At 37.3% G+C, this 11059-nt stretch overlaps 1 protein-coding gene across 1 annotated transcript in view; it reads left to right on the top strand.

Moving 5' to 3' along the window:
* Positions 1 to 3263: 3263 nt before the first annotated feature.
* The window catches only part of LOC103779959 (S1 RNA-binding domain-containing protein 1-like), a gene marked incomplete at its 5' end in the record, with an annotated part of 21738 nt that continues 13942 nt past the window's right edge, over positions 3264 to 11059 (top strand). The window contains 3 exons of the mRNA XM_008947605.1: positions 3264 to 3370; positions 6019 to 6195; positions 8976 to 9125. Of these exons, the coding sequence (XP_008945853.1) occupies positions 3264 to 3370; positions 6019 to 6195; positions 8976 to 9125 (434 nt within the window). The remainder of the gene's footprint in view (positions 3371 to 6018; positions 6196 to 8975; positions 9126 to 11059) is intronic.

Here is an 11059-nt window from a genome sequence, read left to right as displayed (position 1 = left end):
TGCATATTGGACTTGGGCTTTATTTGTGCAGATTTAGTTCTGATGCACTTAATGTGACAGTTGAGAGGGATTTGTCTTTACAAACCTTTCATAGCGAGTGAGTTGCATGGCGTGTGTGCTTCACTCATGAATAATCTGATACCACCTCACTGCATATAAATAGTACATAGAAATATATAGTACACAGAAGAATATTCAGTTATTTGAGAAGATGAGTGAAATTGTCAGAAGACTGGAAACCACACTGCACTTTAAACCTTTCTGAGGTGTAACCTCTTAGCAGTGGGGAATCTTGACAATGGTATTGGGATAATAACGTTTGTAATCAACTACTTTTAGAAACTAAATTCCTAACACTTCTCTGTGCTTCATCTCAGTGTAAAGAGGGATGTGGAAATTTCTCCATCTTAGCAAAAGGAAGCTGTGATGGCCAGTAGCTCTATTTTGGGTGGCAGATTTGCTGTCTGGAATGTTTTCCTAGCCTTTGCAACTTAACATCGTTCAGTAGCTGAATGGGTCTTACTTCTGTGAGGTATTGGTAGCTTAGGGATCGTTTAAGCTGTGCTGTCTTCTCCTTCTGCCTCACCTGCCCATTCACTTCATCTGCATCTTCACATATGTGATGTGATGTCCATTTGATGTGGTACAACTGTTATGTGCTGGAGCCATACAGAACTACTTGTGCAGGTCTTCTTTTGGTTTTCTAATGGTGACTGTCAAGCAGCAATAAAATTAAAAGATGCAAATCATTTTTGAGGGACCTGAGAACTTCTTGTCTCCCCAGCAAAAGAAATACATAGTTGTATATTACTTTTTTTTTTCCAAATTGTGTGTGTTCTTTAACATGAATTTTACACAAACTATTGCATCCGCAAACTTAAATCTTAGATAAATCCTAACTTTGCTTTTGAAACTGAGAATCTACGAGCACTGTTTTTTCTTTCACTAGCAGAAGTATTTCAGGTTCCATAGCCTTTGATTGTGATGTATCTTTTCCTTTTTGAGAGGGGACTATTGTTGACTGAATTGCTGTCTAGATTCACTCTCAGCAGACTGGAAATAAAGCTTCTGCTGAATCAAGTCTCTTCCAAAGAACTGCTTAGAAAGTTGAGGCCAGACCTAGGAATTACTTTCTCTGATGCATTGAATGCTATAAGCATTGTGAAGACAATGACAAATGTCTCGGTTTTGAATCATGTAATTGCATGTTTTTCCTTCTGAAGTAATAACATCTTTAAGGAGTTAGACTGAAACCTTCTGTTTCCCCACTCTCTGCCACAGGCTCGACTTTATATTCTGAGTAGTTGATTTAGGCCAAGATTTTTTTTTGAGGTGGCCAAAAACTGCTACAGTTAATGGAACTTGTTAATGTAACGTGTGAAACTAGTTTCACACTATTATCAACTTCCAAGTACCTTGGGGTCAGTAGCTTTTCCTAAAAGCAGAAGGAATTTTGAGTACCCTGCTTTTTTTTTTTCTCTTCTTGCCTTCCTTCATCATAATTATTTTTAAAAAGTTTAATATCTTTATCTTATTAATTTTTTAATTTCTGGTTCGTCATTGAAAATCTAGGCTAGTATTTGGCAGCTGTACTTGGCAAAGAAGAGAAAAATCTGAACATCTTCATTCTGGTTCTTATGCTGTGTTATATAAATGCATCCTTGAGTATGCATGTGAGCTGGAAGCCTCTAGCTCTGGTACATCACCCAGCTGATGGCAGGAGGAGGAAGGGATATGTAGAACATCTTCACTAAAAGAAGCCATGTCTTCAGTAAGTCAGAAAAATGGAAACATAAGACTTAGGGTGTGGGTTTTTAGTTTATATCCCTTTATTCAGGAAGGAAGCCACTGTTGTAGTAGCAACATATTTGTAAGTAGAAACTGGCATTTGATTTGCAAAGTGTACAAGTAAGCTTTGTGGTTGTGAGGCCAAGACTGCAAATGCCAGGACTTAGGCAAGTACATGACTTTTTGTGTGAGAGCTTTCTGTAGGAGGAGTAATACTGGCAAAATTTGTGCTTCCTGTTTGTAAGTAACTTTGTTATGTATCACATCATGAAAATACATCACACTTACCATTACCTGAAATAAAGGGGCTATGAAATACATTGCCATGAGTTTCACAACTGTTTCAGTTATTAACTGCTACTTGATGAGCTACCAACATTAATATATTTGGATTGATGCTGGTGGCATGTTAAATTTAACCGTGGAATATTTAAAAGACCTGAATGGCTTAGAAGGTAAAATAACGTAGTGGATGAAGTGTTTGGTGTCTTGGCTTGGATCCAGCTTGATGTCCTAAATGAATGCATCATGAAACCACAACAGATCAACCCAGATTTACATGAGTGATGTATAAGAGCCCTGAAGCTAAACCAACATAGTGATTGAATTAGCTCCTGCGTTTAGAGAGGCTTCTCCCTCCAGGTCAGACTTCTAAGCACTCGTGGGCTTGTGTATGGAACTAGCAGTCATAGATTGAAGTATGCCTATGTTGTGGAAGGAAAGAAATCTTAGAACTTCAGACCTTTTTACCTTTGACAAGTGTGACTGATTTCTTTTAGGGAGTGGAAGAAAAGGAGGAACATTATGAACAATAATGGAAAAACTGGAAGAATTTCCATTAGTGGTGCTTCAGTCAAGGACCTGCCAATCTTATCTGAAATATCTGTTCAAAATCTGAAACATTTTGTTGCTGCAGGGCTGATATGTACCTTATGCATTGCCCATCCTCATACAATACCTGGCTTGTTCTTTTTAGTAAATTACTGTACTGTAGTGTGGTTCTCATATATAGAATGGTTTTGCAAACATTTGTGTGTGCAAGCACAAAAGTACAGGATTTAATCTTTTCTCTAAATAGCTTATTTTTAAAAATTTTTGTCTTAATTTAATAAACTTATATTACAGGTAAATGTCTGATTAAAGACAAGACATAATGGATGAACAGAAGTGTTACTTCATTTGAGTACTCACTGTTTAATATAGTTTTGTTTTCACATGATTCAAAGAAATAGTTGTAAAACAAAAAAAGGTGAACAGTGTCTTATTCTAGGTATTTGTGTCATGCTAAAGATGTTGCAAAGAGATGCTGTAGACCTTTTAAAAATATGTTCTATAATTTGTCTTTAGCTGGTACCACCATGTAAGATATTGATATGTTCAGGCAACTGTTTTACTACTGTTAGTATTGTTTGCAGTTCTTATTTATGTGTGCTTTGATATTTCAGTAACCTGATATCTCCATTTTTGTTTCCCAGCATGATGTATCACAGACTTTGCTCAAAGCAACTCTGGACAGTGTGGTTGAAGAGTGTGTCAGCTTTGTAGGAGTTGATATTAACATCTGCTCAGAAATACTATTAAGGTGAGTCAAACATTTTCCTATTCCAGTAATTACATGGCTGTGGATCACAGAGTCTCTGTTTAGTCTGCCATCTGACTCAACCTCAGCTGGAGCAAATGGCTCTTGTGTTAAACTTCCAACTACATGTAAACGACACATTAAGACAGGATTTCACTAGATCATTATGGGTCACTTTTTAAGGGTATTTGTGATTCTCCAGGGTAAAACTATTCTTGGAGAAAAACGTATTTAAAAATTTTGAGCCAACACTGCAAATTTAGAAAATTTGTTATAATTAATTTGTGTTTTTACACTGAGAAAGGGATTTTCAAATGTGCTTTCTGTCTCTTAGAAGGTATTTTTATAGGTTCTGCTAAGTGGACCAAGTTGTAAAAGTTGGGTGAGGAAAGGAGAAAAGGAAAGATTTAAGGGGAAACTGCTGAAAAATTTATCCCTTTTCAATGACTTTTCAAAAGTAACTATGCCATATTTACTTGGAAAATGTTCTGGATTTTATTTCTCTTGGTTAGAAATTAAAGCTTATTCTCTCTGAGTGTGTAGAATTCAGAATTGTTTAGCTGGACAGCCTCTTAGAAGAGCAAAAGTGTTGCTGTCATATTCTGTAGTTAGGAGGGGAAGAAAATGAATGTACAATATATTGGTATTGACAATTATATTAGGTATCAGAGTTAGGAGAAATTTATTTTTGCTAGCTCTATCTTTAATTTTTTAACCTCTTATAATTCTTGAAAATGTCTTTCCATATTTTCAAAGAGGCTCTCTTTCTACTCTTTTTTTTTCCACTTTCTCTTCCATATTCTTTTTCTGTGTATCCAGTCCTTAGCTTGACTCCTGATGTACCTTCTGTCTTTCCTTCTTTAAGATGTTTTTCAAAGAGGCTCTCTTTCTACTCTTTTTTTTTTTCCATTTTCTCTTCCATATTCTTTTTCTGTGCATCCAGACTCCTGATGTACCTTCTGTCTTTCCTTCTTTAAGATGTAGATCAACCATTAGTAGGAAATCATGTATCTATTGGTAAATGAGGCAGACTAGCTAACATTCATTCTATGAATAAAATCCTACCTGAACAAGTGTGGTAAACACTGTCAGTGTTCTGCAGGGTACAGCTGTGTTGTGCAGTTGAGCAGAAGGCAGCAGGCTGAGGCACGACTGTGTCTCCACAAAGCTAGGAACATGGAGTGATGCTCTCATAGTCACAGTTGGTAACCATGTTGGCTAAGTAGTCTAATTAACATGGCTTATGATGCTGGTATCCATGTGCTGCATTGAGTTCTGGATCTAACTTGATCCTCAGTACTTCAGTTCTGCTGTTTTTGTGTAGACACAGTCTGTTTCCCTTAGATGTATGGTGTATGAAATTTTCACCTTAGCTAGAATATACCATGAACAGGGCTTTCTGCTCATGCTTTCTGTTGCATCAAATACACTTCTTGACATACATTCTGTGTAGGAGGGGTGATGACAGTGTTACAGTACTTGCATTACTTCTGAGTATCATACTTGAAGGACTTGAGATCATCAGTGGAAAGTTCTGTGAACTCTGTGCCATGTTCCTTCATCAGTGTAAATAACTTGGATTTCATAAAATTTCTGAGAATTTTTTTGAGAAATATCCATTCCGAATAATTAATATTTTGGCTGTGATTAATGGTGTTTGGATTATTTTTTAGCTTTTTCTCAAGGATGAGAATAATGCCAAGTTTTTTGGGGTTTTTTTTTTTTCCTTTGATTTCCCACTACCCCTAATTTTTTACTATTCTTGCCAGATTTTCTGATAATTTTTTCTAGAATCAGTCTGTACTGTTCTACAAACAGGTCTTAAAGCAGTGACATCTGATATGCAGAGCCATACTGGTGACATTTCCTTCACTAGTGCCATGAGTAACTGTCCACCACAGCTCTTCTCCCTCTTTCTGTGATTAACATACTCCATATGCAGAAAGCTGTACTCACATGTACATGCAGAATATGTGCAGCAATCCCATTTCTTCCCAAAGCAACTTGGCCAACTGCAGTTGCACTTCACAGGTAAGTTGTTTGCCAGAGCTGAGCTGCCCTCAGAACAACTCATGCAGCCTGTTCCCAGCTGCTCTTTTGTCTCACGAGCAGCTGAGAGAAAAGGAACAAGCTGTGTAGATCTGTTAAATTGTGTGAGGAAGGCAAGCTGCTCTCAGCCACTTTCCTTCTGGATAGCAGACATCAGCCCTTCACGTTGGGGTGAGGTGTTGTGGTACTATTGGAAGAGAATAGCTGAGAGTGGGTTATTCTCACAGGAACCATTTATCTGTCTTGAACCCTCCTCCCACGTTGTTTCCTGAAGAGGGCAGCTGGGGGCAGGCCATAAGACATGACAAATTGAATTGGCATTACAGAAATAGCCAACAGACCATAAATTACACGTCCCTGGCTTACTAGTTAGGTATGTGCAGAACTGTATTGCTGTACCAAGTTTTGTTGACTTGAGTGGATTCCTTCCATAGAGCCATGAGAAGGGATCCTTTTGGTCTGGGAGTCAATTTGCAAATTTCTCAGCTGTTTTTAACTATTGTAAACTACGTTTTTGACTGTAATATGTATCCGTGTAATGGATAGCACTTATTAATGCCTGTACAGTGGTAATAAATGAATTCTCTGAACCTTTCTCTTAGACACATTGCAGGACTGAACGCTAACAGGGCTAAAAATATAATTGAATGGCGAGAGAAGAATGGGCCGTTTATAAATCGAGAACAGCTCAAAGAAGTTAAAGGTCTGGGTCCCAAAACCTTCCAACAGTGTGCTGGCTTCATCAGATTCAATCAAGAATATATAAGAAACTTTTGCAGGTAATAGAGATGTTAGCTATCTTGACTAAATTATCTGAAATAGCATAAGAAGACTTTTTGCCTGTTTCTGTTTTGTATTCAGGCTTAAGACTTGAGGAATCCTTGGCACTCTGAAAAACAGAATCTTAACAAATAAACTTCTTGTAGGCGATGGTTGAAGATTGTTCTTCCTTTGAATTATTATGGCTCATTAGCCTAGTACTCTTAAGTCAGGATTTCAATTGGTATGTAAGTATAATTACAAATTCTGCCACTGAACTGGTAGAAGAAATTTGGCATGTGGCATTTTACTGTAGTAAAGATTACCCTGCAGAATGTAAAGGTTGTAAACTGTAGTTTATTTGCAGAGAGTTTAAATTCCATTACTTGGAGGGAGAAAGTTGAATAGCTGCCTGGATCAAACTCTGCCTGTGTTATACTGCTGTGCCTAGCAAGCGTGGTGTGACTGCCTTCTGTCTCAAATACATGAAGCCCTTTCCCAAGTCCAGTTTGTCAACAGCGGATCATCCTTTTCCCTGCCATCCCATTCCCTATTTCTGTACCAAGCCATTCCCTCTTGCAACCATTTGTTGTGCTCCTCTTGACCTGAAATGTTTCCTCTCCACAGCTGAAAGCGCCCTTTCTAGGGCAAAGTCTCTTCTCCTGCCTTTCCTTCCAATGTAAAGAACTAAGAAAGGGCACAGTGGTAGCACCATCCCCACCCTTTTGCCACTGACTCTTCTCAAAAAATATTTTCCTGGGAAGAACATGCTATTTTTTTAGCCAGCTCAATGCTCAGAAGCAATACTGTATTCCCAGTTGCTGCTGGCCAAACAGCACACGCGTAACTTCCAGGCAGGAGGTAGGCACATTAGGACTGGCTTACTGCCCAGGTGGAAGGTATACAGATTGGTTGCCCATCTGGCAGGGAGGCACATGCTGCATGCCAAATGGTGTGCACTGTAAGCACCAGAAGACCAAAGAAATTGTTTTCAAGGCTGTAGATGATCGATAGGTCTTATGTTGTACAGAGCTGTACTAGGGAATGTGGCAATACAAGAGAGGTGGAAAAAGCTGACGCCTTTTTTCTTTCCCCAAAAACATTAACTGGTGAAATGTTTTGGAACATTATATTATTTTTCTTTATTTCTGGAGCATGCTTCTGATGTTAGTCAGATTCCATAAAACTTGAGAACACTGTATAACCTGAGAAATCTGCTATAACTTTGGTGTTTGAGGCCAAAATAAAGCTCTAGAACCATCTCCTCCACATTTCTTGTGGGCCCAGGTTGCAAAATCAAACATTTTTGAAGTTAATTTCAAGAAGGTTTCAATTTTGTGCTCTGTAATCATATTGATGGCTGTAGGGTGCTGTGTGAATTAGATTTTGTGCTTTGTACTTGGAAGTTAGCAAATAGTGGTTATTTTAAAAATTGATTTGGAAAAAGAAAGTTATGTCTGCATCTCTGTGACAGTTGACGTGTAGGTAGAACCCAAAGTGCAAGTGGTAGTTCTGGGTCCTTCAGTGTGTCCTCTTCTGTCCTGCAAAAGCAGGAACCACTTGTGATTTAGGAAACAAAAACAAACAAAAAAAGAGGCAAGAAGGGAGCCTTTGCCTGTAGGAGTAATTTGTTGCCTTTAATGTATCCTGAGTGGTTCTTTTACTTAAGGGAAACTTTAGGGGAAGATGGGTGTCAATTGTAAATATGCTACACACAAAGAGAGTTCTCTTTCTCTCCTGTCATCTGTGAAGTCCTACTACCAACGTGGGCAAGCTGTCCATGGATGTCTCTGAGACTTTGGGACCTTTGCATTATCCACCCAATTAAAGACACACACAAAACCACAACTTGTGCAACAACAACAAAACCACAAACAAAATGACAAAAAATGCCACAGAAGACTAATCCAAAAGCTAGCTGATGAGGAGTCAGTAGTTTATTCACTAAGTGTTAAGGAAAGCTGTATTAAGATACTTTTGCAAAAATAGTTTCTAAATTCTGAAATAATGGTAGATTTGACCTTTTGCTGTTTTCTGTTATAAGCAAATCGTGGTCTGAATTCTTTGGATTTGAATTTTTTCATAGTTTGACCTGGCCCATATTTGAGGAGAATTCTTCAGAAATTTAACTATAAGAAGCCAATAGATGTAATTTAAAGAGTTACAATGTTCAAGCATTCACTCTTACTTTCCTTGTTCTGCACATATGCTTCAGATGCCTCAGAAATTTAACTATAAGAAGCCAATAAATGTAATTTAAAGAGTTACAATGTTTAAGCATTCACTCTTACTTTCCCTGTTCTGCACATATGCTTCAGATGCAATTTGCTTACCTAAACATGATAAGAATAGGAAATTTTGTTAATGAATTTCTCAAATTTAAAATGATGCAGATTATTAATCAGCATTTTAAGTACAAAAGTATCCTCATGAGGTCTTTATCAAGTAGATAAATGCAGTTCTCTCCACTTTACAGACAGAAGGTGCTATCCAGATTGCAAACAATACAATAGGTTGTCTAGTGTTTTTTTAATAATCTTGTCATCATGAAGACATTTTGACACACAGAATCCCTTCCCAATGTTTGTTTCTATTTTAAATTGATGCATGCATCGATATGTTGTATTTTTTTGCTAAAATTAAGTATTAAGATTCACTCACAATGACTTTTTAGTAGGGTGTTACTTTTTTTTTTAAAGAATAAACATTGTATAAAAGTCTGATCTTGTGTTTTATGTGTAGGTATTGGGCTAGGATCTTGTTCATTAAAAATGACATGTCTGGTTTTGATTTCTGACAGTAGTAAGAAAACTCAACTTGGAAGTCATGCACTTCTGACTAAAACGGGTGCACAGGTTAAAAACAAGAGCAAACCATCATGTGCCTCACGATTCCCCAATCCTTTGGACCAAACTTGCATTCATCCAGAGTCATACAACATTGCAATGAGGTAAGCAGTGGGGAAGCTTTGGAACTATTGACACTGTCAATTTTTACAGTCAAAGTACTGATTCTTCTGACAACAGCCTGCTCAGCATTTTGAGACAGGAATGTTTTTATTAGGTGCTTTCTCCCCTTTCTTCAAGAAAAATAATGTGTTTCAGAATTCAGAAGTTCTTTGCAGGTGCAGGGTTTCAATGGGTATGTTTTGCCTCTTATGCATATGCAAGTTTTTAGTTTTATTGATTTTTTTTGTTTTGTTTTGTTTTCACATTGTTTTCCAGCCAGGAAATTGCTGAATTTTCAAAACTTTGCCAGACTTTCATCCTACCACCCAGTCTTCTTCATATCACTATTTTGTGCCTCATTGAAGCTACTTTTCTCAATTTTCTCCTAATTGTCAGCTCTCTTTATGCCACGCCACACAGTTTGAACTTTTTGTTTATGAAGTGTGGAGATAAATAATTTGTTCTAAAAATGTCTAAAACCAGATTTTTTTAATTCTTCTTTGCCTCATATATTATGTAAAAGGCCATAACTAAACCATAATTTTCTTTGTTCTTAAGAATAATATAAATGAAATGCCATGCAAGTTTTCAGTCAGCAATAGTGTAATACCTCTGCATTGTTAAGAACTGCTTTTACATTGTTGTTCATGTTCAGTATGTTCCAAACAAATTTTCTGCTTAAGTGATTTTTGACCACCAGAATTTATCTGAGTGTGCACACAAGTGCACAGACATATGTGAGTGTGCCATTATTAGCTTTTAAAATTAAATTCTGATATTGCAAGATCTAATTAAGATGTATGTATTAAGTTCCCAAGCACATGAACACCATTGTGGTTTTACTAAGTGACCTTTGGCTAAAAGAAGAGAATGGTTTTAGTGTAAGTCAGAAAAAAGTAATTTGGAATCCATGTGTGCCTTTAGTTAGGGAATACTACAGCTGGTAAATGCTAGTGTGAGCTGTGATCTTTCCTATCATCAGCGGTTGAAATTGGACTATGTGTCCCCTCTTGAGAAAACAGTATCTCCTACCATAAACCAGCACACGTTTATTTTTTAAGTGATTTGTGGTGAACAGTTTTCTTTCTTAAAAAAAGCAGCTATATGCTTTAGGACTCTTGCAGTCTCTGTTGAGAATATTATTTCTGGAGAAGGTTTTGTTTATGAAACAGGAAGCACAACTCTATCTTCAAAGAGAGATGCTACATTTCTGAATTCATGAACTTTGAGTTTCTTATCTAAAAAAAGTCTTAGGGGGCCATGGTTCTGGGGACACCTCTCCTACAGTGTGTGCTCTGTTCTCTCTCCAGTCGAGGTGTATGCACAGAAGTTGTACATGGAATTATCTGCAGGCTTTCCTTCTGCTAGGCTTCCAGTGTACTTTTGTTTCCATTTCTCCCTACTACAATTCATTCTTCGTTGTGCCTGATTCTAGGGCCACCATGCAACTGCCTATTAATCTATGCTCTTTTTACAGTTTGTAGGTAACTTTGGTTTCTTGTCATCCACATTTCCTTTTTTTTTTCTTATCCATCTGCATTTGTTACTAGTTCTCTGCCCTGTGCATAACAGTGGGAAAAAATCAGGCAAAGTCCTCATATTAGTAATCTTGCATTTAAAGGTGACTTTTGTAGGGTGAGGAAACTTGGTCACCCCTACTGGAAATTATTCAGAGTGAGTCAATGTAGGAAAAAAGGTTTTCAAAATTAATGTTGATTTTTTCCATATCGTATTTCATTCAGATGAAATATCAAGTAGTCAGAATTTGGTTGATAGTCCATTTAGCTTTCCAACCCTACTGTACTAGTAAAATAAAGCATTCAGTAAAAGTATTCACAGTGTTACTAGCTTCACTTAAAAGCTGGTGTGGAAAGATTGCTTTGGGCCGCAGAAAAGTGTAGCCAGTTAATGGTGGAACACTACAAGAATTTCCCTA

Source organism: Merops nubicus, unplaced genomic scaffold (genome assembly GCF_000691845.1).
Source record: "Merops nubicus isolate BGI_N331 unplaced genomic scaffold, ASM69184v1 scaffold3969, whole genome shotgun sequence".
Lineage (NCBI taxonomy): Eukaryota > Metazoa > Chordata > Aves > Coraciiformes > Meropidae > Merops > Merops nubicus.
This window is presented reverse-complemented; position numbering and strand designations above follow the sequence as displayed.